General features: G+C 40.3%; 2 protein-coding genes across 4 annotated transcripts in view; one reads left to right on the plus strand and one right to left on the minus strand.

The window, feature by feature from the left end:
- jmjd1cb (jumonji domain containing 1Cb) overlaps positions 1–3,693 on the minus strand; it is a 101,378-nt gene extending 97,685 nt beyond the window's left edge. Inside the window, exon 1 of one of the 2 annotated variants that reach the window (XM_019892596.1) lies at positions 3,282–3,690. In XM_019892596.1, the coding sequence (XP_019748155.1) occupies positions 3,282–3,437 (156 nt within the window). In that variant the 5' untranslated portion in view covers positions 3,438–3,690. Of the gene's footprint in view, positions 1–3,281 lie in introns of both variants that reach the window. The other variant, XM_019892597.1, reaches the window with a different exon arrangement.
- Positions 3,694–12,790: 9,097 nt separating this feature from the next.
- Positions 12,791–27,636, plus strand: part of reep3b (receptor accessory protein 3b) — a 20,870-nt gene continuing 6,024 nt past the window's right edge. Inside the window, exons 1-5 of one of the 2 annotated variants that reach the window (XM_019892628.1) lie at positions 12,791–13,169; positions 19,378–19,450; positions 22,016–22,092; positions 23,141–23,261; positions 23,366–23,479. In XM_019892628.1, coding sequence (XP_019748187.1) covers positions 13,138–13,169; positions 19,378–19,450; positions 22,016–22,092; positions 23,141–23,261; positions 23,366–23,479 — 417 coding nt within the window. In that variant the 5' untranslated portion in view covers positions 12,791–13,137. Of the gene's footprint in view, positions 13,170–19,377; positions 19,451–21,793; positions 21,799–22,015; positions 22,093–23,140; positions 23,262–23,365; positions 23,480–27,636 lie in introns of those variants that run through there. The other variant, XM_019892629.1, reaches the window with a different exon arrangement.

Consider the following 27,636-nt stretch of genomic DNA (forward strand, 5'->3'; position numbering starts at 1 on the left):
TCTTGGGTAAACGAGGGTAAGCTGTGAGGTTTGGACGCTTTATGATGACATAGCTCCTACTTGGCTCTTTGCCGGTGGAAAACCAAACGTGTTCTTCAGAAGAACTTGTCAAGCACCTACTAAGTACAACACTGGCGAGCGCGAGTACCAAGTTTGTTTTGGTGGAAAAAGGGGAGAACATTTTGGCTAACCAACCTTTCTGTTCAATGTCTAAACATATGAAACAGACTGCGACAGCGCTCACCTCGAGTAAATCATCTTTATTTTCACAGAGCCCAGAACTACAAAAACAACAACAACCAGCAGCAGAAACCATTCCCTCACTCTCGCTCGCCCCCTTTGGAGACATTACATGACACGACATGCCGACCTTACAGAGCACCGCTGTCCGCTACATTGCCCGTGTGCCCCTCTTTAACATCATTTAGTCCTACTGTATATCCTGTTATCCGGAGCCGTTGTCAAAATGTTCTCTTCGCTTTAATATTCAAGGAAATTTAAATGCCTTTACTGAAAGCAAGGACGTACAGAACGTTCCAAATGTTCAACTCTATTTATATGCATTTGCAGAACATAAAGGAGATTTTGCGCGAAACCCTTATGAAGAAAAGCGGCATATAAAATGGATGATGGATGATCTTTTTTTTTTTCTGTCAGGAATGATCTGACTATTTCGTTACTCACCAATCAAAATTTTGTAAAGACCTCTTTATGACGATTTCAACTTCTTTAATATTGTGTTCCCCTGCACGTCGTGTTTGTCGTGTGACACTAAGCAATCAGTGAATATAAATCACCCGAATTCTTCTTCACTTCTGAACACCGTGGAAAATTTGTATATTCCAATTTTTTTCTCCAGTCCAAAATCTTAAAATGTGCTGATGTCGTAGAATTTCAAAATAAGCAATTTTTCATAAAGCTAGGCATAATTTACCAGGTAATATATATATTTTTTTTTTTTCAATGAGAGGAAGGGTATAGTTTCGGGGGGAAGCTAAACTTTTAAAAAATTACCAGAGAACTATGAAAAGCGTTTGTGGCTTTGTCTGTGGGGTGAAAATATGGAACCGACTAAATTGGGAAATTCAACAATGCCAAACCATCAATCACTTCAAAAATAAATATTAGAAAATATATTTTGAAGAAGTGTAGAGAAGGGAGGGGTTGAGCACAGGCTATGGAATTACATGGAGTATGACCGTACATAATAGATTTTTTTTATGTTCTAGGTAAAATAAGGTTATAAAATTACTAAGCACAAATACCACAGGAATGCGAATATTTCACTGTTGTGGGGAAAATAAGTGGTTAAGGAGTATTATTTCGTAGGGACCATTATATTGGGTGATTATTTGTAATTGTTTCCCTCTTTATCTTTTTGATGGTCTACATTTTTTCCCACAAGTTACTTTATTATACTGTACTTTGAATTTTATGCATGTTTGAAATAAATCATCATCAACAAAAATTTATAATAATAATGCAATAGCTGGTTTGAGTTCTATTCAGCTACAGAATAAATTTGTGATGGATTGTGCTGCATGTGACACATATCTGCACATATCAGATGATTGTCCACATTTGGAAGAGGTCGAATTCTGATCTGAATAGAGTACATCGGACTCCATATGTTTGTTTCTCATTAAGCTGCCATGACACATTTATGAATTGTGCCACGTGAGAGCAACATTTCTTAATTGTGCCACTGGAATCAAGAAGCGTCAATCCACCCCACAGTGTTAATTCAACAGAGGAAATGATTATTAGATGACTGTGACAGACAGACAACAATGACTGTCAAACCAAATTTCTGGTACTACGACTATTAGATTGCGGGTTTTAAATGAAATATGTGAATAAAGTGGCAAACATAGGGTAGCTGGAAACACAAACTGACAACATTAAATATGGTTTCATCGTCATTATGTGGATTGACATCTAAACCGTAAAAGGCAAAATCCACAGAGAAACACCTCAACATAATCACAGCAAACGTTGACATATCAAAATTAGGGGCAGGGAGTTGCAGACGAACAAACAAGCCCACATTAATAACAAAATCTCCTTATGAGAAGTCTGTGACAGCTACATTACATTAGACATTTGAAAATGCACACAAAAATATCCAGTCAAGATTTTTGGCCACTGCACAGCATAGAAAGGCAGTTGCAATTTGAACAAAAGAAAAATAGAACAGGCACGAACCAACAGTGAGACATTTGCCAGCAAAGGGCCTTTCAGGCCAAATATTTCATTGTTGTAGGTGGTTTTGATCTGTGAACACAATGTTATTTTAGAGATGAAGAAATGTCTCATATATTTGTCACATATGACTGCCCTGTTTCAAAGATTCATGACACACACAAAAAAAAACCTCTAAACCTAGTCACTTGAGATTTCAGACAATATTTTAAGCGACAACTGCCCATTGTTCAGCTTGCAGCAAGACAGTTTTATGTTTTAGGAGTCCGAGCATTCCTGAGAACCTATGCAAGTCGAAAGGCTTTTTCGTCGGTATAGACATCATGTTTGTGTGGTCGAATGTGACGCTGAAGTACCATGCATTTCATTCATAAACAACATGATTGTGTGTGTGTGTGTGTGTGTGTGGGGGGGGGGGTGTTTGTTTTTTTTCCCCCCAGAGCAAAAATTGAATAAGGGCTAAATCGAGAAAGCTAGCCTTACTACCTCGGTCAGCTGATTTGCAGCATACATCAGATTAAAGGGTTCAGCTGCTTGGTAGTCAGATTCCTTCACATGCTTTGCAATTGCAGCTACTACATGAACACAATAAGATGAAGCATCTTACATTCGAAGTGTAGATCGTAGTTTATGTAGCACCGAATCGTGAACAACAACGTGTGGCTACAATTCATGTCATGATTACATATCATAACGTTACACCGATGAAGGAGAAAGGTGTTTTTTTTGCGCATAGTACTGTCTAGACCACCGTTGGTTTGTTTTCAATAACTGCGGCTGGTAGTCTGCCTACACCCATTTCGGGTTTCTCAAGTGGTGTGATAAGCAAACTTTCATATCAATCCAAAGCTTTTGGGTACCTAAAGATTTGTAGCCATTTCACCAAGATATGTAATAAGTTTTTAAAAAACGCGTAAACACGCGTGCGCGCGCGCTCACACATACACACACACACACACACTATAAATGTCTGCCTTACTGCATTGCCTTGCTGGCCAGCCACCAACCACCGAGATTTCTCCCAATTGCTTTTGCGTGTAACAGACAAGCGGGAGGACGAGAGTCTGCGTTTTCCTTACCGTCAGGTCGAGATTGTCACTGTCTCGATGGTTCACAGCTCGTATGACACCGGATCTCCATGGCCACCGAGCGATGTCGCCGAGTTCAGGCGGCTCGTCCCCGCTGACACAGAGGAACCTCTTCCCGACTAGCTCCGGCCGAGCCTCGAATGCCATGGCCCTTCGCTGGCCGAAAACCCTCCCTCGGAAAAAACTTCCCAACTACGACGCCCTTACAACCCGTCCTACTACGACATTAAAAAGGTCTTATGGACGCCCGCATTAGAAAGAAAATTTTAAAACGACCGCAATTCGTCGCTAAATGGGCATACAACCCGTGGGATTTAAATGTAGTAGTCTCCACCCGCTCGAACGTCAGTCCTTTTTCCCCTGGCTTGAAAAAAAAAACCCGTGGAACACTGAACCGCATCACAGCTACAATTCTTGCCAGTGTTTCTCCGCTGGATTTGGAAAGCATTCACAGACCGCAGCGCGGTAGTGTCCCTCCGCTCGGATCCGCGCTATTTTCCCCGCAAAACTCAGGTAGTTTGACCCCAAGTGTGGTTTCCTCGTAGTATCACTGTAATTACTGAGACTATTCTTTTGATTTTTTTTCACGGGCTGAACACAAATACAACATAACTGGAGGAGGACTATAAAATAGGACTATAAAATCCATCATAAACATAGCCGAGTGTACAGTATTCTGGATTGCGCCAAAATCTGTATTCTTACACTTTTGTCATCTAATTTTAACATAGGAGATTATTCCCCAAATTCGGTCTTGGTATTCACACGTCTATCCACCTCAGATAATATATCCATTGATGACCGACAGACAGAAGACAGACAGACAGACAGGCACACACACACACACACACACACACACACACACACACACACACACACACACACACACACGCATATTTGTAAACTCAACTGTATTTATCAAGCACTTTATAACAACCACCGCTGTATACAAACTGCTGTACATGGAGCAAAAAACATATAAATTGTATGTCTTTGGCGTATCATCTCAGAGCAAAATATGCTGCTGAAGTTACCTCCACAGGGCCTCACAAATCAACATTGCTGGAGTGTGGTGCTCGTGGGCACAAGTAGGCCTATAGGAGAAGTTTTGAAAATTGTTTCCATGAGAAGAATAAAAGAGAGATGCCGATAAAAGTGAGCTAATTTTGATTGTCTTGTTCAATGGTTGTATTTTACAGTGGACGAATTGTATTTGCGGATCAAAGAAAGCTGTGACAACAGTTTTTGATTCGAAATATAGTTTCTATTTGATTATTTTTGCAAATCTTAAGAATACCTGTTACAAGCTTTGTAGAAAATAGTAGAAGTACAAATACCAGATTAAGTTTGATTAATTATGGCAAATTTTGCGAATAAGAAAATTTAAAAATATCATTGCCTGCGATTGGCTGGCAACCAGTTCAGGGTGTACCTTGCCTACTGACTGAAGACAAATGGGTTTGGCTCCAGCACGCTGGCAACTCTCGTGAGGATAAATTTGGATAACGGATGGATGAATGTAATTGCTTGACAGCACAAATATATAAATATAGAGATAATGAATTTCATAAAACCATACTTTCATGGCCATTTAAATGTGAATACAAGAACTAAAAAATGGCACACCTACCGTGTACCTCCATTTGTGCCCAAATGTTTGTTTCCATTATTTTTGCTCCTAACCATTTTATCAAGTAGTCCACTTTCATGCATAATGCCATTGATTGAGGAAACTTTCCTCTACATAATTATGACATCAATTTAAATATTTTGGAACTTTGTATGTATGATTTTGCATACAGATCTAGATGATGAGTTAAAAACTGAAAGCTTAGCGAAATAGATTTCTATTCAACTGTGATCCATCGGTGCCATCCCAGACAAGCTATGTGACCAGAGAAGCTCCACTGGGAATCTTCCTCACACTGCTGCAGACTGCAGCAACCGCCTTCATGAATAACAAGTAGCTATGAATCTATCACCCACAACCCTACACGCTTTCATTGCGCACAAAAGCATGCACAGAGGTGCATGATGTCACAAACATGAACATTGTATGTAAAGGCTCATGTGGCACACCTGTCATCTCCAATCTAATCATCAAGACAAAGCCATGCGTTTGCCATAGGAAAAGATACAATTTTACTTAATAACTGTAAAGCAGAATAAGAATCATCTTTATTGGCCAAGTATGGAGAGCATACAAGGAATTTGTCTCCTTGTATTACAGTCTATGCTACACTAGTATTGCAATAACAAGTAACTACGATAAACAAAGACATAACATGTACGTATCGAAAGACTCTCCATAATGTGAGGGGACGATTTTGCAGTAGTACCCCCCCCCCATGACAGATATGCGACAATGTGTAGAGTCATCAAGTAGCGATAAAGTGATCAGTGGTGCAATACAATATTATGACGGTTGTGCAGTTGGTGCAGATAATTATTGCGACTTTTTAAGTAACCAATAGCAGCAATTGTTGTACAACTTTAGGTGTGCAATTATACAGTAAGTTGTTGAGCGCTTTAAAATGCCTGGTGCTGTGGAATATTGATCAACGACAATTGTTCAAGCATGTCGAGAGCTGGAGCTCCAATGATCATTGCGGTAATACCAGAGCACCAGCTGCTCCACTTCTTGTCTGTACGCAGACTCGTCGCCATCTTTAATGAGCCCGATGACTGTGGTGTCGTCTGCGAACTTTCTGAGTTTGACGGCTGGGTGTGTTGTGGCGCAGTCGTTCGTGTAGAGGGAGAAGAGCAGCGGAGAGAGGACGGATCCCTGGGGAGCCCCCAGTGCTGGTAGTGCATGTTTATGATGCTGTCCTTCCCAGTCTCACTTGTTGTGTCCTTACCATCAGGAAGCTGAGGGGCCACTGGTAGATCGTAGGGGACACACTGAGCTTGAGAAACTTGGAGGTGGGAAGTTCTGGGATGATGGTGTTTAATGCAGAACTAAAGTCCACAAACAGGGTCCTACCATAGGTGCCTGTGCCATCAAGGTGCCCCAGGATGTAGTGCACCCCTGTGTTGAGTGCAATGTCCACAGACCTGTTTGCCCGGGAGGCAAACTGCAGGGGGTCCAACAGGGGTCCGGTGATGTTCTTTAGGTAGTTTAGCACAAGGCGTTCGAAGGACTTCATGACCACAGACATCAGAGTTACAGGCCTATAGACGTTCAGTTCCAATGTTTCTGTTTTTTTGGGGACTGGGATGACGGTGGACTGTGTGAAGCAGGATAGGACCTAACACAGCTTCAGGGATCTGTTGAAGATTTGTGTGAAGACCGGAGCCAGCTGGTCGACACATTTTGAGGAAGGAGGAGGACACCTTAGTGGGCCCTGAGGCCTTCTTGGTCTTCTACTGCATCAAGAGCCGTCTCATGTCCTGTTCGTGGATCTCCAGGGCAGGAAACGGGGTCTGGGGTGTGGTTAAGGTTGTTTCTGGTGGGGGTGGGCAGTGAAATCCACTCTGCAGCAAGACCGAGATGCTTGTCACTGGCTCTCCATGCGAACTCACCATCGCCGCCCTGTGAATGCCAGAATATTGTGCGGCAAACCCTTGAAAATGAGCTCAACAGAACTGAGAAAGGAACAAATCCATTCATAAAGTGATTCTATTCAGGATCTTTACTCAAAAATTTCAGTCACTGGAATGAGTCGTTTGTGAACGACATTCACTACTGAAGCCCCATCTATTGCATCGCGAAAAGAAACGAAAGGAAGAAAAAATGCCAAATGCTTACAATGCAAATACAAAAGTGATACTCTTGAATTTGGTTACCATTTAATATTTTCAATGTGCTTGTGCACCGGTGCACCGCTTATTTGCCCCTGTGTCTATGTTCCTTATGTTTGACTGGCAACTGTCACTCAAAGGTGCCAGCTCACCTGTCACTCCAAGGATAAACAGCAAAAAAATAATTGATGGTTGGATTCTTGAATATAAAGGAGATGGTATGCACATTTTCAAAATATAGTATATCCCCCAGGTGTGTTAATAAAAGGCTTCTTAATGTATAAGTTAAATCAGGGTCACATACTGTACTTCAAGTATCAGGATACATTTTAATTCCCATGCAAGAGAAAAAAATTATGTATTGCTAAATTATCATGTGTCAAGTGTAAACTACACACCGATGATGCCATACTGGTCGTTGGAGACTTCATCTATGAGCATTTTCACACAATACTTGCATCAAGATGCAATAAAACTGCACCTCCTGTATGCTAAATATTAACGTAATTCGAACTGAATATTTAATTTAATTATGAACGATTGTATGACTATTGTTGAAATTATTGTCTTTTCTATGCATCATGCAGCACAGCGGTTCCAAAACTCAAAATATTGCTTCCTAGTTACAAAAGATCACGTGATCTTGACTGAGCCTCACCAGCCAATGAAAATGGATCTGCTGTCAAGAGCCTCCAGTGGCCGGTGGGAGAAGGTTAGTTCTTTAGTCGTGACGTCGGTAGCTAAGTGAGTGTTGTTCTGTTGCCAGAAACCGAGAAGCAGTGAGCGAGGGAATCGCGGAATAAGATCGGGCAACTAACTACAGAAAACGTCGTGGACATCAATCGTCATATCGATTTCTTGGAGTCATGACCACCAGAAGAGGGTAAACAGGAGCAACATTTCAGATAACTCGAGCGGCTGAAGCGCAGCTAGCTCGTAGGTCCCTTCGAAGTTTTGGGCAGACCAAGTTAACTGTGGCTTGGCTACCGACATCACCACTTCGGCAGTTCTCTAACTGAAACACAGCCCAGCACTTGGAGAGACAAAGAACATGGTGTCCTGGATCATTTCAAGAAGCGTCGTGTAAGTACAAAATCACAGCCGTTGATCAAAATGAATTAAACGCGTACTTTTTACGAGATTGAATGTAAAATGACAGTTGATGGGAGTTAGCTTTGTTAGCATGCTGGGCTAACTAGTAACCTTGTTGCTGAATTTTAGTTTTTGGCGTTTGTAGGTTACATTGGACGTCGTTTTATGCGTCTGAACGATGTTATTATGCAGTGACGTGGATACTTTCGTGATCCCAACACGGTTGTATGTGGCGATCTGCCAATCAGTCGAAAGTTGACTTGTTTATCTATGTAACCGTCCATATTGTTAGTGAGTCATCCGAGTTAATTGTGTATGTGTTGAGTTGGGACTTATGTTGCGACATGTTGAGCTATTAAGGAGTGCCAGCCCCAGCTCTAAATTTGAAGTTAGAGGCCAACCCGACTAACTGCACAATGGCTCGATACCACTTTGTGATATCCGATACTAGGGCTGGAGGATGATGGGGGGGGGGAAATATTTAGATTAAGATTGAAATCACGATTACAAAATCGGTTATTTGTTGACATTAAAACTTAAAAACAATGGAATGGTCTGTAGACCTCCGAGATATAATTGTTTCAAACTCTATTCTTGAACACCGTTGTGTTTTGTCATGTACAAAATTACCTCGTGTGATGTGAAATCGAAGCCTCTTGGATTTTCCTTCTGCTACATTCTCGCATTTAATGCCTTGCATCATATTTATTTCATCATATTTTCACAAGTGTTGGGATTGTACTTCGTGCTATATCATGTGTTGGTATGCCCCAAAAATATGCAATAGGATATCCAAATACCAAAATGTCCAAAGTTGCAGGCCTAATTTTGTGACATGGACCAAAAACTAGTAACTGAATCATAATTTATGTTCATGCATTTCCTGCATATAAAGTAATGGCATGTTTTTTTTTATTTTTGGATTGGATTGAATAAGCCTTATTGTCAAATGTACTGTATGTGTAACATACAGCACAAATGACATTTCTTTCCTCTCAACATAAAACAAGAGGAGCCGCTGCGGGTGTCCGCGCCGCTATCAAAAGAAAAGTTCACAAAAAAATGACAAAATAATACAGAACAACACAGGAGACACAGACAATCGTGCACACTTAACCACTTTCGCTGAACAAAACGGGGCTGTGAAAATGCTGCCTACTTCAGACGCAAGACACAAGCGCCCCGGGTATGTCCAGCAACAACAGTCAAATGGTGCCGACATTCCTCCCAATCAAGAAATCAGTGCTGGTACGCGTGTGCTGCCGAGAAGGTGCAACCACCAAGCACAGATTCTTCTTCTTTGACGAATGCCATGGCCAAAAATGTTGAAAACAGTCCACATCAGGTCCACACGACGTAACAACACCACCATGTGACAAAACAAGACAAAAACAACAAAAAACGTAAGGCTCTTGAAGAGCACTTGCCGATGGCTGCCTATCCGGGCGCCATCTTGGGGGGAAAAAAAATTGAATAAAGGGATGGAAATTAAAATGTTTTTTTTCCGGATTTATCGACAACAACATAATGGGCAGATTAATCAATGATGAAAACAATCGTTAGTTGCAGACCCTAAAATGCAAAAAAAGCAAAAAAATCATCAATTAAGAACGGTTCTTAAGCGTTGAAAACTTATGTGTTCAAAAGTCCCTGTTATTTACTTATGATTGTGGCACAAATCTAACACTATAATGCAACCTCTGCCCGCATCCCGCGGAATGCTTTGTATTTTGGATCAAGGTTTTTTTTCCCAGATGTATTTCTTTTTTTATATATATCGAACATTCTATTCATTTTCATTCATTCTATTCAAATGGAATATTTTTTTTCTCAGACAATTCTGCACATAACAGACAATGTGAAACCCGTTTTTGAATTTTTTTGCAAAATATTCATGCACATAATGTACAAATGTATTCACAGCCTTTGTGTGCAGTTTTATTGTTTCACCATACACAATTTTAGGCGATGCAGCGCAGACGGAGAGCATTAGCTGAGCACAGAGAGTTTCTGTCTGGTTCTTTACTGTCACTCTGATTGCTGGCAGCCCCCAAAAACAAAACGTAACATTGTGTAAAGTAGAATTAAGCTTTTACTGTACCATTTGGCAAGATATTTATAGTTTTGGACCACCAAAAAAAATTCAGAAAATGAACATACCGGTAACCGTTTTTGCACCAATCATCAATCAGCTGAAAACCACTTGATCGCCTCCCACCCCCCTCCCTGATGTCTGATCACGTAATTGGATCAGGACATCTGAAAAAAATGAGAATGTTTACATTTTAAGGCGGCGTCATTATTCCTGAGGGGGCAACGTGTTTATTTTGGGACTCGCATACCTGCTAAAAACCTCGAGACAGGAAAATGTTTGACTGTTTTTGTTTTCTTTTTTTTTTCTTTTTTTTTTGGTACTGTTGTTCCCATAAATGTGTTGTTGCACTCTGCACATCTTGTTTTAAAGACGGATTTCATATGTTAATACAATGCGAAACTACTTTCCAGTTGTACCTTTCAGTACATATGCAATAAAACTGGAAATCATAATACTTAATGATCTGTGACTTTATCAAACGTGGTAAACCTGGATATGCTCAAAGAAGGGGAAAAAAATGGTGCTGCAGTATCCTGCCATTAAGACGTGAACAAAGAGTACGTACGGTATAGAGAGAAGAACAAAACAAAGATAAGGAAGACTGGAGATAAGGAAGACTGTAAAAGGTAGTTGTAAGAAGCAGCGACACCAACTGCCTGTCAACATTTTTTTCAAGCCCGCTGAGAAAGCCACGTAAACATTACGGGGTTCTGAAGTGCCTAAAGAAGAGGAGGAGATTTTATTTTAAGGAGTTGGAATCAATTATTTGGGTTTTTTTTTTTGTTTGTTTTTTTGGGGGATGACTTGTTCTATTTGCTGGGGATAACTGTTTAATTTTCTCCCTCTGTTCTGGTGTCTTGTGTTTTTTTTTTTATTAGTCTCTCAGTTCTTTGTCTTCGGTCTTTTGTGTATATCCTCCCCCAGCTTCCATCTGGTTATTGGTGTGCAATGTCAGGAAGCCAGTGAAATTGATCCCGAGTCCACAGTCAAGGCCCTTCCAAAGGCAACATGTCTATTTTGTCAGCTGCATGCAAAGAGTGCAGGGATGAAAGTGAGGAATAGGAAGGAATACGCACCAGCAGAGATCGTAGTTTTGATATGATGGTAGATTTGAGATGGGGTGTGGTTTTTGTAAACTTTCTGACTCACTGAATCCATTTAAAGTGCTCTCTCTATAGTTCTTAGAAGCTCAAATTACATTTGTGGTGGAAAGTGTGGAGTAACTTGGGGAAAAAAAATCTCAGTCTGGCATTGACAGTGGCGTCAAATAAAATACAGTGGTACCTCTACTTACGAAATTAATTGGTTCTGGAAGAAAGTTCTTCACTAGAAAATGTGAGTAGAGACACGTTTTCCATGTAAATGCCCTAATCCGTTCCAAGCCCCCCAAAATTCGGACATAAATATTTTCTAAAGCATAAAAAAGAATCAAAATATGCAAAATATGTAACAAATACATAGGAAGGAGGAGGACACCTTAGTGGGCCCTGAGGCCTTCTTGGTCTTCTACTGCATCAAGAGCCGTCTCATGTCCTGTTCGTGGATCTCCAGGGCAGGAAACGGGGTCTGGGGTGTGGTTAAGGTTGTTTCTGGTGGGGGTGGGCAGTGAAAGCCACTCTGCAGCAAGACCGAGATGCTTGTCTCTGACTCTCCATGCGAACTCACCATCGCCGCCCTGCGAATGCCAGAATATTGTGCGGCAAACCCTTGAAAATGAGCTCAACAGAACTGAGAAAGGAACAAATCCATTCATAAAGTGATTCTATTCAGGATCTTTACTCAAAAATTTCAGTCACTGGAATGAGTCGTTTGCGAACAACATTCACTACTGAAGCCCAATCTATTGCATCACGAAAGGAAAAGAAAGGAAGAAAAAATGCCAAATGCTTAGAATGCAAATACAAAAGTGATACTCTTGAATTTGGTGACCATTTAATAGTTTCAATGTGCTTGTGCACTGCTTATTTGCCCATGTTCCTTATGTTTGACTGGCAACTGTCACTCAAAGGTGCCAGCTCACCTGTCACTCCAAGGATAAACAGCAAAAAAAATAATTGATGGTTGGATTCTTGAATATAAAGGAGATGGTATGCACATTTTCAAAATATAGTATATCCCCCAGGTGTGTTAATAAAAGGCTTCTTAATGTATAAATTAAATCAGGGTCACATACTGTACTTCAAGTATCAGGATACATTTTAATTCCCATGCAAGAGAATAAATTATGTATTGCTAAATTATCATGTGTCAAGTGTAAACTACACACCGATGATGCCATACTGGTCGTTGGAGACTTCATCTATGAGCATTTTCACACAATACTTGCATCAAGATGCAATAAAACTGCACCTCCTGTATGCTAAATATTAACGTAATTCGAACTGAATATTTAATTTAATTATGAACGATTGTATGACTATTGTTGAAATTATTGTCTTTTCTATGCATCATGCAGCACAGCGGTTCCAAAACTCAAAATATTGCTTCCTAGTTACAAAAGATCACGTGATCTTGACTGAGCCTCACCAGCCAATGAAAATGGATCTGCTGTCAAGAGCCTCCAGTGGCCGGTGGGAGAAGGTTAGTTCTTTAGTCGTGACGTCGGTAGCTAAGTGAGTGTTGTTCTGTTGCCAGAAACCGAGAAGCAGTGAGCGAGGGAATCGCGGAATAAGATCGGGCAACTAACTACAGAAAACGTCGTGGACATCAATCGTCATATCGATTTCTTGGAGTCATGACCACCAGAAGAGGGTAAACAGGAGCAACATTTCAGATAACTCGAGCGGCTGAAGCGCAGCTAGCTCGTAGGTCCCTTCGAAGTTTTGGGCAGACCAAGTTAACTGTGGCTTGGCTACCGACATCACCACTTCGGCAGTTCTCTAACTGAAACACAGCCCAGCACTTGGAGAGACAAAGAACATGGTGTCCTGGATCATTTCAAGAAGCGTCGTGTAAGTACAAAATCACAGCCGTTGATCAAAATGAATTAAACGCGTACTTTTTACGAGATTGAATGTAAAATGACAGTTGATGGGAGTTAGCTTTGTTAGCATGCTGGGCTAACTAGTAACCTTGTTGCTGAATTTTAGTTTTTGGCGTTTGTAGGTTACATTGGACGTCGTTTTATGCGTCTGAACGATGTTATTATGCAGTGACGTGGATACTTTCGTGATCCCAACACGGTTGTATGTGGCGATCTGCCAATCAGTCGAAAGTTGACTTGTTTATCTATGTAACCGTCCATATTGTTAGTGAGTCATCCGAGTTAATTGTGTATGTGTTGAGTTGGGACTTATGTTGCGACATGTTGAGCTATTAAGGAGTGCCAGCCCCAGCTCTAAATTTGAAGTTAGAGGCCAACCCGACTAACTGCACAATGGCTCGATACCACTTTGTGATATCCGATACTAGGGCTGGAGGATGATGGGAGAAAAATATTTAGATTAAGATTGAAATCACGATTACAAAATCGGTTATTTGTTGACATTAAAACTTAAAAACAATGGAATGGTCTGTAGACCTCCGAGATATAATTGTTTCAAACTCTATTCTTGAACACCGTTGTGTTTTGTCATGTACAAAATTACCTCGTGTGATGTGAAATCGAAGCCTCTTGGATTTTCCTTCTGCTACATTCTCGCATTTAATGCCTTGCATCATATTTATTTCATCATATTTTCACAAGTGTTGGGATTGTACTTCGTGCTATATCATGTGTTGGTATGCCCCAAAAATATGCAATAGGATATCCAAATACCAAAATGTCCAAAGTTGCAGGCCTAATTTTGTGACATGGACCAAAAACTAGTAACTGAATCATAATTTATGTTCATGCATTTCCTGCATATAAAGTAATGGCATGTTTTTTTTTATTTTTGGATTGGATTGAATAAGCCTTATTGTCAAATGTACTGTATGTGTAACATACAGCACAAATGACATTTCTTTCCTCTCAACATAAAACAAGAGGAGCCGCTGCGGGTGTCCGCGCCGCTATCAAAAGAAAAGTTCACAAAAAAATGACAAAATAATACAGAACAACACAGGAGACACAGACAATCGTGCACACTTAACCACTTTCCTGCATACACTTTGTTGTCTGAACCAGTTTTAGATGAAAGAGGAGCGAAGCAAAGTGTCCTTTTCACCAGTGGATCAAAGACGTCACGCTGCAATGTGCACACGTCTGCTACAAGCTAAGCTTGAAAGCAACAAGAAGCTGTAGCATCATTAACAAAAAAGAGAGATTGGCTCTCTTCTCCTGTCCCATGTAAGTTCGCTTCCATTCCAAGACGCGACTCCCAGTTCCACATACGAATCGGCGCTCTGCGCTGGCGCTCCTTTCTTCTCATTGGCGGCTCCTCAATCCATGCATCCATCCAGCCGCAGACTGTCCATCAGCATCGACCTTTTCGCTGAACAAAGCGGGGCTGTGAAAATGCTGCCCATGACAAAACGCAAGCGCCCCCGGGCTGTCCAGCAACGACACTCAAATAGTGCCGACATTCCTCCCAATCAAGAAATCGGTGCTGGTACGCGTGTGCTGCCGAGAAGGCGCAACCACCAAGCACAGATTCTTCTTCTTTGACGAATGCCATGGCCAAAAATGTTGAAAACAGTCCACATCAGGTCCACACGACGTAACAACACCACCATGTGACAAAACAAGACAAAAACAACAAAAAACAACAAAAAACGCAAGGCTCTTGAAGAGCACTTGCCAATGGCTGCCTATCCGGGCGCCATCTTGGGGGGGAAAAAAAAATTGAATAAAGGGGTGGAAATTAAAATGTTTTTTTTTTCCGGATTTATCGATTAATCAACAACATAATGGGCAGATTAATCAATGATGAAAACAATCGTTAGTTGCAGACCCTAAAATGCAAAAAAGCACAAAAATCATCAATTATGAACGGTTCCTAAGCGTTGAAAACTTATGTGTTCAAAAGTCCCTGTTATTTACTTATGATTGTGGCACAAATCTAACACTATAATGCAACCTCTGCCTGCATCCCGCGGAATGCTTTGTATTTTGGATCAAGGTTTTTTTCCCAGATGTATTTCTTTTTTTATATATATCGAACATTCTATTCATTTTCATTCATTCTATTCAAATGGAATATTTTTTTTCTCAGACAATTCTGCACATAACAGACAATGTGAAACCCGTTTTTGAATTTTTTTGCAAAATATTCATGCACATAATGTACAAATGTATTCACAGCCTTTGTGTGCAGTTTTATTGTTTCACCATACACAATTTTAGGCGATGCAGCGCAGACGGAGAGCATTAGCTGAGCACAGAGAGTTTCTGTCTGGTTCTTTACTGTCACTCTGATTGCTAGCAGCCCCCAAAAACAAAACATAACATTGTGTAAAGTAAAATTAAGCTTTTACTGCACCATTTGGCAAGATATTTATAGTTTTGGATTATTTGATAACTTTGTAACCAAAAAAAAATTCAGAAAATGAAGATACCGGTAACCATTTTTGCACCAATCATCAATCAGCTGAAAACCACTTGATCGCCTCCCACCCCCCTCCCTGATTTCTGATCACGTAATTGGATCAGGACATCTGAAAAAAATGAGAATGTTTACATTTTAAGGCGGCGTCATTATTCCTGAGGGGGCAACGTGTTTATTTTGGGACTCGCATACCTGCTAAAAACCTCGAGACAGGAAAATGTTTGACTGTTTTTGTTTTCTTTTTTTTTTCTTTTTTTTTTGGTACTGTTGTTCCCATAAATGTATTGTTGCGTTCTGTACATCTTGTTTTAAAGACGGATTTCATATGTTAATACAATGTGAAACTACTTTCCAGTTGTACCTTTCAGTACATATGCAATAAAACTGGAAATCATAATACTTAATGATCTGTGACTTTATCAAACGTGGCAAACCTGGATATGCTCACAGAAGGGGAAAAAAATGGTGCTGCAGTATCCTGCCATTAAGACGTGAACAAAGAGTACGTACGGTATAGAGAGAAGAACAAAACAAAGATAAGGAAGACTGGAGATAAGGAAGACTGTAAAAGGTAGTTGTAAGAAGCAGCGACACCAACTGCCTGTCAACATTTTTTTCAAGCCCGCTGAGAAAGCCACGTAAACATTACGGGGTTCTGAAGTGCCTAAAGAAGAGGAGGAGATTTTATTTTAAGGAGTTGGAAACAATTATTTGGGTTTTTTTTTTTTGTTTGTTTTTTTGGGGGATGACTTGTTCTATTTGCTGGGGATAACTGTTTAATTTTCTCCCTCTGTTCTGGTGTCTTGTGTTTTTTTTTTTATTAGTCTCTCAGTTCTTTGTCTTCGGTCTTTTGTGTATATCCTCCCCCAGCTTCCATCTGGTTATTGGTGTGCAATGTCAGGAAGCCAGTGAAATTGATCCCGAGTCCACAGTCAAGGCCCTTCCAAAGGCAACATGTCTATTTTGTCAGCTGCACGCAAAGAGTGCAGGGATGAAAGTGAGGAATAGGAAGGAATACGCACCAGCAGAGATCGTAGTTTTGATATGATGGTAGATTTGAGATGGGGTGTGGTTTTTGTAAACTTTCTGACTCACTGAATCCATTTAAAGTGCTCTCTCTATAGTTCTTAGAAGCTCAAATTACATTTGTGGTGGAAAGTGTGGAGTAACTTGGGGAAAAAAAATCTCAGTCTGGCATTGACAGTGGCGTCAAATAAAATACAGTGGTACCTCTACTTACGAAATTAATTGGTTCTGGAAGAAAGTTCTTCACTAGAAAATGTGAGTAGAGACGCGTTTTCCATGTAAATGCCCTAATCCGTTCCAAGCCCCCCAAAATTCGGACATAAATATTTTCTAAAGCATAAAAAAGAATCAAAATATGCAAAATATGTAACAAATACATGTTACAATTAGATTATTGCACACTAAATGAGAGTTGTGCATAATGTAAAAAAACAAAGAATAGAGTAAAGAATAAAAACGATGGTCATTTAACTTTTAACTGTGTCCTCATCGTTTTTTGCCCTCTTTAGTTGATGTTCTCTCTCAGAAGTGGTTTTTGCCTGGCCTCTTCCAGATTTATGTAAACACAACACTTGGATAATTTTATGTGAATAATATATTCTTAATATGAGGGTCATTCAATAAATGAGGTGAATTTTTCACGCTAAGGACTTCTAATATCATGAGAAGCTTACGGTACTTTTTTTTTTTTTTCCAACGTAGTCTGCCGGCACTGTCACACACTTTTCCTCATCTGTGCCAAAGCTTCATAATCCATCAGCGTCAAAATCTTTGGACCGTGGTCTCAGCCAGTCGCTCACAACACTCGCAGCGCATTTATCTGAAAATGAATCATTTGTTGACCCGTGTTATTAAAGTCATCCTTAGTTTGAGCCTTACATTGCATGAAAATATGATGATTCATGTTACCAAGAATCCATGAACATCAGAATAAAACTATTGTAAGAGGAATTCATCTTCTTGCAGTTTGCTCTCAACGGACTTGTTAAGCCGCCATACAGTTCGGCCATTTGATGGTCATGGTTCGAGAATTCCTTCCTCTTCGCCATGACTGCTGGTGCTTTCACTGTTGATGGTCTGTTATGTTGCGTAGCTGGTTTTCCAACAACACTTTTACACGAACACGCCCACGTTTCTTTGTTGCGGGGACAGTTTGTTGATTCTGGCAGCAATTTTTCTTGCGGTACAACCTTTTAAGTGGCTTTATTCAACCCTTCTTGGCAAAGACGAATCTGATTGATTGCACCTTTGCTGAAGCATCCTCATCCACCACATGTCACTGTGGGTGCGAGAGGTGATTCGTTGCCCTCTCCACGGCTCCGTCTAACTATTGAAACAAATACTGCTAGGAGATCCAGCGTGTTCGCTTTGGTTGGTACACTGCAAAGTAATTACTTTACCCGAGGCACTAAAAAGTCTCTCTGAGGGTTAGCTGCTTGCAGGGATACAGAGGTACTTTCCGGCATGTTTGCTCAAGTGTGGAAAGTTGAGCTGAGTTACGACAAAGAGAGGTTTCTCTTCAGCATCTACGGTTGGAGACACAGCGTAGCTTGAGAGTTAAGCCTCCACAGTGTGTGATGGTATCAGAGATGCCAGAGCTGGAGATGATTTTCTGCTTTCCTTCTGAGGTTCCATGCTCTCCATCTTGATTATTCACATTTACCTTTGAGAAATACCGTATTGTCACGACCATACGGCACACCCCATTAAAAGGCCAGTTATCGGTGCTATTTCTGTTTTTAACACATACGCAAGATGTGATGTACTGGACGCAGACATGGTAAAACTTTAGTACGCAAGCTTAAACAATCCGGTAGCAGGTATGTTTTTAAAAAGGTAACAGCAGCAAAACCGAGTGTGGTTGTACTTTATTGAAGTATCTAACAATGTACTCACATAATTTATTTATTTTTGATCAATTCTCATAATCAAATCCATCAAAAGTCCTAATATTCTGTATCTGAAATGAACAGCTGGGCAAGTTCACAATCAGGCATGCCAGGTTCCCTCGCGTCATTGTCAGTCAGTCTCGTTGCCATGCGGCTCCTCCGAAATGATGCCGGCTTTTGCGAAAGCTCGAACAGCAGTGCAAGCAGACCGAATCCATTTACAAATTGTGGCGTAACTCGCCCAGCGCTCTTTCCCAGTCTTAGTAAATCTGTGTTCATTCAAACGTCACGGTACGACATGAACCTTACGATACGATCCATATCACACTATTGTGCGGAGATTTATTATTTAAACAAAAATTCACGCTAAAAACTTTTAAAAAAACAAACAAAAAAAAAAACAATGTGTTTTTGGACATAATATAAAAAATGGGACTGAAGTGTAGTGTTATGGCTAATAGCTCTCCCGATGGCCACTAGGATTAGGATACATTGTGAAACAATATTTGGTTTTGTGTAGCGTTCTTGAACGTGCCTGCCATCGCGAGACTATTGCGAAGTTAGCATCTATACTGAAAGGGTTTTCGCACCCAGTGTATCATGAAATAAATGTCACACATGTTACATTGCGTAGCACTTATTGCGATACCTTAGCGCTTGAGTGCTATAAACAAAGAACTAACAGTTAAGGTATCGCTAGTAATGTCTAGTGCTTTAACTAATGAAATGTAACATGATTAATAATAAGCCATGTTTTTTTTTTTTTGTCTTTGCAGGCTCCTGTTTGGGACGCTGTATCCTGCATACTACTCCTATAAAGCTGTCAAGACAAAAAATGTCAAGGAATATGTAAGACCCTTTATAGACACATATACATTGAAATGCCGCAGCTAAAACTCCTGTCATAACCATAAAGAAATTGAAGTTACAAAGATGCTAATCGGAATTCTGACTAAAGTTGTGGCACCTGACTTTGAGCAGTCTTAAATTAGGAGCATTGTGGGTGTGCGCCTTATTAATTTGACTCTCCTTACATGCCTCTATATAACACAATAAAAAGTGCTTTAAAAACAATCCAAAACAATGAGAGAATTAAAATAATGAAGCAGATCGCGAGGGTCCACATAACAATTTTGGTTTAGTTCTCAAAGTTGTTTATTGTTTAGTGTTGTATGTTTGATATTTGCTCCTAGTAGAGCGCTTTGTATACAGCGGTGGTTGTTTTAAAGTGCTCCATAAATACAGTTGAGTTGAGTCAAAAGAGCACCAGATGTTGCTTGCTTTCTTGACCCACCTCTATTTCTGTACTTTTTACGAAAGGCATAAAGCTCTTTCGTATATGTAGGCGGAAGCTCAGCCTCCTCAATCATCTAATCAGAAGTGATTGACACGGTAAAAGACCGGAAATCATTCTATTTTCATTAGAAAATACTTTCTCCGGTGTTTATTTATTGAAATGTAATGTTTTAATTAAGTGAACAAACAGTTGACGTCAGTGCAATCAGGTCAAAATAGGCACCCACACATGTTGTCGCGCGGTGAATGTGACACTTGGGTACAAAATCAAATCACCCAATCACAGATGCCCGAAGCAGCCACGTTTTTATGAAAGAATGGAGAGATGTCGACACGAACTTTTTTTCAGAACAAGTACCAAACAGTCAGAATGGCTCCCAAGAAAAGGGAAACTTAAAAAAAATTTCAATAAATTTATTGGACCCCAGTACTGGAGCACAATAAATACCAAAAAAATTTTACAATTATAAGTTTAATACACGGTCAACTATGTCAACTGTGTTTTTGTCTGTTGAGAGAACTTTTTTTTTGCCCGTGCAAAATAGTGTTTTTTTTTTTCTTCATCCCTACACAGATTCATGTTAAATTAATATGAAATTGCTTTGATCTTAGAGGTATCATCCATGATGTGTATTAATTCGACAACTAAAGCTTCTTGTTGGGTTACTGCCCGAGTCTCTGAAAAGCTGATGTCAGGCATTTTCTTTTCATTGCCCTTTTAATGCAAAGCAGTTATTCACACACAGGGCCAGTTAATGTCATATTTTGCATCAGGAATGCAAAATGGCTGCTGTATATTTCACCGAGGTAATGTTCTCCAATCTACTGAGATGAAAGATGAAAAACACTCAAATGTGTGGTCAGACAGAGCCTGGCAAATTATACAACGGGGGGAATGAAAGGGAAAGCTAGCGATGCATTGAAACCAATTAGACAGTCTCACCATCTTATTCTGCCCCCCCCCCCTTTACCTTTTTCATTCCCATGAGCCTCTCTGCGTGAGTGTTTTTGAAAGAGTTCACCGCGAGGTCACAAATTAACCGGCGAACAATGGTGCAGGAAGGAGGGGAAATTTTGCCTGTGCACTCTGTTTTCATTGTCTCTGTATTTTTATTATGAATTCTGAACTGTTGTGCTTGTGAGACAATTCTCTCTCTCTCTCTCTCTCTCTCTCTCTCTCTCTCTCTCTCTCTCTCTCTCTCTCTCTCTCTCTCTCTCTCACCTGCCTTGAGACTTTGTACTGCTGCATCTTATATTGAAATTTTAGCAACATCGCCCTCAACAGAGGCTGAATACAAACAGTCCCTTCCAAAAGTATTCGTGAACTTCATCTCCAAGCGATAAATTCAAGGGGCCGTCAAAAAGTAGTGAGCCCACTGAATCCTACTAATAACGCTCAGTTCAACTCATTTTTATTTATAGAGCACCTTCAAAAACAACCACAGCTGTATACAAAGATAAAGTAAAACTTGGACATAAAAAAAAAAAAAAAGACTTGGATTGGTCTAATAGTCGATGTTGAAAGTTGTCTCAAATACACGAACAGACAACAAGCCCGTTTTCCGCGACTCCAAAAACAATATTATGAAAATATTGGAAAATTTCACATGCGCACGGAGTAATTCACTTGAATGAGAGCCGTAGCTGAGGCTTCGTTCACGCAGCCCGACTGCCGTTGGACTGCCTCGTGGCGGACTGCTTCTAGGACCGCCAGAGAATGACGGCGACCGATGCCCTTTTCTTTTCAACTGTATTTTTACCTTTGTTACTGTATATTATAATTGTGTGGAGTTAATCGAAATTGGCTTATGGTTCAAAGTGATGAGCTCCAGCGCGCAACCAGCACGACCTCCGTGAATTGTTGTCGGGCATGGTAGGCACCATAGGTGGGTCAAGGAAATGTCAACAAAAGCCGGGCAAGCCTTTTATTGCGCAAGCTTTTCTTGGTCAAACTTGAAAACAAAAAAAAAAAATAATAAAAAATGAGATGTGCTTGGGGAAAAAAGTAAAGACTTTTTAAATCAGCATCAAGGGACACACAAAGCCATCTCTGATTACATTTTGTATTTGAAACTAGACGTACATTGTTCAGTTTTAATTTGCTCTGTGTTCTTGTAGGTCCGATGGATGATGTACTGGATTGTTTTTGCCCTCTACACTGTGGTGGAGACCATCACTGACCTAACACTGGCATGGTGAGTTAACTCAAAATAAAATAAATTATATATCGACAAGTTTAACAATTCAATGTGCAGGTGTACGGAATGTGCAGCGAGTTGCGTCTGCTGGTCAAATCATTTTTGTACGCACGGAAAGCTCAAATGATAAGTTTGCTTGTTCACCCCGGGCCTGCGTGGGTCTTCTCCGGGTACTCCGGTTTCCTCCCACATTCCAAAAACATGCACGGCGGGCTGATTGAACACTCCAAATTGTGAGTGTAAGCGCGGATGGTTGTTCGTCCCTGTGTGCCCTGCGATTGGCTGGCAACCGGTTCAGGGTGTCCCCTCCCTACTGCCCGAAGACGACTGGGATAGGCTACAGCACCCATTGCAACCCTTGTGAGGATAAGCCGATCGGAAAATAGATGGATGGTAAACAGCAGCAGAAATTCAATATTTTCTGTGAACGTTTGTTTGTTACTGGGGGAACCCATTCTTCCTTTTGTTGACAAATTTCAGCTGAAAATATCCGCAAATTCACCCAGCCCACACAGGCTGAAATTCCGAAGGATACTCCTGAAAATTTTGATATTTCAAACAGCGTCCCTTGCCCTAAAAACCTCAAATCGCGCAAATGAAACATTATTCATGAGAAGGGCAGCGTAGATCGGCAGCAGAATACACCACCCACTTAAGTCATGATTTTTTTTGCTGGTGAATTTATCGGTTATGGAGGATTTTAGAGGCGTTTGAAATGCTCATTCCGCGATTTTATTTATTTATTTATTGAGTATCCCACCAAGATGGCAGCCGCTTGTCAAATTGCAATGAGAACAATGCATTCAATGCTGTTGGCACATGTTGCAAAATGCCTTCTGGCGAACACTTCCTGTTTAAATGTGACCAAGCTCCACTAACGGATAAATGATCAACAAATAAATACAAGGAATCAGTCAATTTCAGCGACGACCTATCCCCCCCACCCCCCCAAATCCCATGAAACTTCTAATTTAGTGACCATGCATATCTTTTTGGATCGTCGCATTATTTGATTGGTGCATTGATATATTTTGTCCATTTGCAGGTTTCCTTTGTACTATGAACTGAAGGTAGCATTTGTAATCTGGCTCCTATCCCCTTACACCAGAGGAGCAAGTCTCATTTACAGGAAATGTCTGCACCCACTGCTGTCTTCCAGAGAGAGGGTGAGACCCCTGGTTGAATTGAGATTTTCCTAAAAGTTGCAATGCCTTTTCTTAACGTGATTGAGCTGTCCTGAATAAATGTCCCGTTACTTTTCTTGGGCTAGGAAATAGACGAGTACATTGTGCAGGCCAAGGAACGAAGTTACGAGACCATGGTGAACTTCGGCAAGCAGGGCCTCAGCATTGCAGCCACTGCTGCTGTCACCGCAGCTGTCAAGGCAAGTAGTGCGATGTTATTTCGGAAAGGACCAGATTTTCCATGAAGCGTATTCTTTCTCTTATTTGTATATTTAGAATGCTCGGCTGTACTCGGAAGGATGTAATTATTTATTTATTTTGATGCTGAGTCATGGGGAACGATATATCAGAATCTGAATCAGAATCATCTTTATTGGCCATATATGTAGAACACACAAGGAATTTGTCTCCGGTAGTACAGGCTGCACTAGTATCATCATAAACAAGGACATAACAAATAAGTATGTAATGTAAGTAATGCAAAGCGGTCAGCAGCGTGGTGCCCGCAGGTACCAGGAATCCCCCCCTACCCCCACCCATTGGTCACCTGAGTAGCCCGCAAATATGGCTCATTAGTGATGGAGCGTTGTGATTTTCTAGGAATGTTCCAGGTCATCGTTTGAAAATGACTCTGCAGTTTATGTACGCCGATTCACCGAATGAGAACTTTATCACTTCCTCCGACTTTGCAGCCAATACTCGAGTGGTAAAAAATCACACATCCCAAAAGGAACGTTGACGATAATATCGATGACAATGTCGATTTCCCACTCCTATTGGTGACACTTGTTACGTATTGCAATTAGATGTTGCTCTGAACAAGCCATAGTGGACGAGAGTCACAGCAACAAGCGTTTAACTTTTCGATCGTCAAAAAAGAAAAAAAAAAACGGTGCCGATAATTCCCAATAATCAACCCTGGCCTTGCTCAAGGTCACCTTGACAGTAGCCAGCAAGCAGAATAGCATTTCTCTAGTTGGCGTACGAGCGTGTGTGTGTGTTCTTAGCATAACTCTTAAAAGAAAAAAAATAGTGGCTCTACAAAACGAAGCAATTCCGTTTAAATGCCCGATTGTTGTAAAATCGAAAATTATACGTACTTTTTCCTCACCATAATTATACCTTGTGCAACTGTGTGTGTGTGTGTGTGTGTGTGTGTGTGTGTGTGTGTGTGTGTGTGTGTGTGTGTGTGTGTGCGTGTGTGTGTGTGTGTGTTTAATGCAAATGTCCAACTGCTCCGTTTTTTTGCACAACTTGCTGTTCTGCAAAAAGATGACCAGCCAAATTCACAACTGGTGTCAAGTATAAATTCACAAGAACGCCCGATTGCCCATTGCTTTCTATGACTCTTTCAAAATCTCTGGATCTCTGTCGCAACCTGCTGATGACACTCTGAGATCAGTGGCCACTTCCCCCTGAGAACATCCTGTTTGGGGCGTTGCAACGGCGAGGTACTGTTGATCAATTGGTCCGGGGATGTCAAAATGCGAACTGCATGGTAAAGGTGACTTTTTAAAAAAAAAAAAAAAAATACCAATTCTACTTGAACCAGCGATTTTTTTTTTTTTTTTTTTTTTTTTTTTGGTCAAGTCATGGATCAAAGGGCTGTTGTCATGCCATGTCACTGTCTAAAACAAAGAACCAAGTCCAGAACCCTGGGGTGCTTATTGATTTACCTTCCGAGTTTCATGCTCCAAGCAGACCAAGAAGAGCTTATCCATGCTTTTATCCCCAGTAGACTTGATTTTGAGAAGTCTTTTTACTGGACTCCCTCAAAAACAGATTCAGCTCATTCAGAATGCTGCGGCGCGGGTCCTGACCACAACAAAGAGATCAGAACATATTACCCAAGTCCAATCAATGTTAATATAGAGGATTGTGCATTCCAATTAATTGCTTGTGTGTGACGATGTTGCTATTTTAATGCAAGGCAACTTTTGGAACGTGCATCTGACAGTAAGATAAATAGATCGCTAGCTCTCTTTCTCTCTCCCTCTCCATCCATCCATCCTAAAGTCTTTACACTGGATCCAGATTAGCTATAAAATAGATTTTAAAATTCTGCTCCTTGTCTGTAAATCACTGAATAGCTTCAATCCGGAATAGTGAATACATGAAAGAAATGCTTCTTGAATAAGCATTGAGGGGCTGAGGTCAGCAGAATTGAGTCAATTCGTAGAGCCCAAAGTTCCAAGCAAACATGTTGAATCAGCTATTAGCGGTTATGCTAATCCACCAACAGAACCGAATTTACCGCCGGGTTAAATTTATTTTTTAATCCAGGTTAACAAACGTTTTACTCTCCTACCCTTTGATTCTGGTCTTTTAAAGCATTTTTTTCAGCATACTTTTCCCTCTTCTTGCGCTGAACATTCTTATCGTAATTTTAGGAAACTACTTTTCATTTATTTGCTCTACTTTTGAACGTCTTAGATTTTTTCCCCCTTTGCTTTGAACACCTTCAATTCTTTTGTTCGTAAAAGCCTTTGTTGTATTTGAAATGTGCGATATAAATAAAGCTCCCTTGCCTGGTTGCGAATTTTAACTTTCAACAAGGGAACAGCAAGTATGCGATTCTGAAACAATGACCAATTGGAAATGTGCCTTTAAAAGTTTAGAGGTCAAATTAAGTTCATTCTAAAGTATTTTATCCATTTCATGGTTCTCGTCTCTTTGCCAATTTTCAACAATGGATAGTTTTGAACACTTATTTTTAGGTTGGCAAGTTGTGCTCTCGGGCTGGACGATTATGAAGAAAATCACCACTATTTTGAGATTGAAATGATGGTTATTAGATTTGTTATTCATTGATTTCAAAACTTACTGTTCAACGACTAAAACTCAACTCCTCCAAACTATCAGCACAGCCTCAAGCCCATTCATCCCTGCATGTGGGACACTATTCTTGAGCATTATTCTTTTTGTCATTTACAAATGACCGTGGGAACATGTGAAACTGAGGCCTCACATAGAACATTTGCATTATTTTTTCGTCATATTTGTTTTATCGTCTGTTATTTTCACACTGAGCTAACCCGGGATCGTATTTTGTGCCGTTATTGGAAAAATGTGTGTTGGTACAAAAAAAAGTGCTTGTATCCTTGAATTTTGACCAAAGGGAAAAAAATCCTTGAAAACCAACTTTAAATATAACTTAAAAGGACCAAGAAAAATTAGCAAGAAGGTTAGTTAATAAGCATAGACTATAATAATGATTGGGGAAAAAAATACTGGCTGTGTTGTGTGTTTTGGCCTCTTGGGACCGTGTAGTGCGATTGATATAATTCAATTTTTTCACATATTGGGAATAATTCATTCCTTTGAGTAGTGTTACCTTACCTGTGTGTATGTGTTTCCACAACTTTGGTGTTTAAATATTTGTTATTTGAAGGAGTATCACTCCAGAAGTCGATGCTAATTACCTGTTAGCATTTGAATGGGATCCTGCTTTGACTTTAGCATGAGCACTAGCTATGTTTTCAAAACAAAGCATGTTTTGTACTTAAATATACAATATGTGCAATGTGTTTTGTTGTGTTATGTGTTTATTTTTACTAAAGACAACTACGGTGTCCGTGAACAATTTAAAGCATGCGTATATACGTGTAAAGATGATACAGGCGGCACAATCGTATTTCCCACATGCTTGTTGCCCAAGCAACTTGGACATGGTGCATGCATTGACGTCAGGAACTCGTCACCGCACAGGGCGTACATGAATGTTTTTTAAAGATCAAGTCAAAATTTGAAATCACGATTTATATTTCGATTCATCATCCAGCACTACTCAGGTCTACTGTAAAGATACAGTGGTTTCTCGTTATATTGCGGTTCGCCTTTCGCTGACTCGCTGTATCGTGGATTTTTGCATGCTGTTTTTGTTTTTTTTTTTTTTTTTTTATGCTAATTACCTGTTAGCATTTGAATGGGATCCTGCTTTGACTTTAGCATTAGCACTAGCTATGTTTTCAAAACAAAGCATGTTGTCTACTTAAATATACAATGTGTGCAATGTGTTTTGTTGTGTGTTTATTTTTACTAAAGACAACTATGGTGTCCGTGAACAATTTAAAGCATGCGTATATACGTGTAAAGATGATACAGGCGGCGCAATCGTATTTCCCACATGCTTGCTGCCCAAGCAACATGGTGCATGCATTGACAACGTCAGGAACTCGTCACCGCACAGGGCGTACATGAACAATCGTATTTCCCACATGCTTGTTGCCCAAGCAACTTGGACATGGTGCATGCATTGACGTCAGGAACTCGTCACCGCACAGGGCGTACATGAATGTTTTTTAAAGATCAAGTCAAAATTTGAAATCACGATTTATATTTCGATTCATCATCCAGA

This window comes from Hippocampus comes, unplaced genomic scaffold (genome assembly GCF_001891065.2).
Source record: "Hippocampus comes isolate QL1 unplaced genomic scaffold, H_comes_QL1_v1.1 scaffold47, whole genome shotgun sequence".
NCBI lineage: Eukaryota > Metazoa > Chordata > Actinopteri > Syngnathiformes > Syngnathidae > Hippocampus > Hippocampus comes.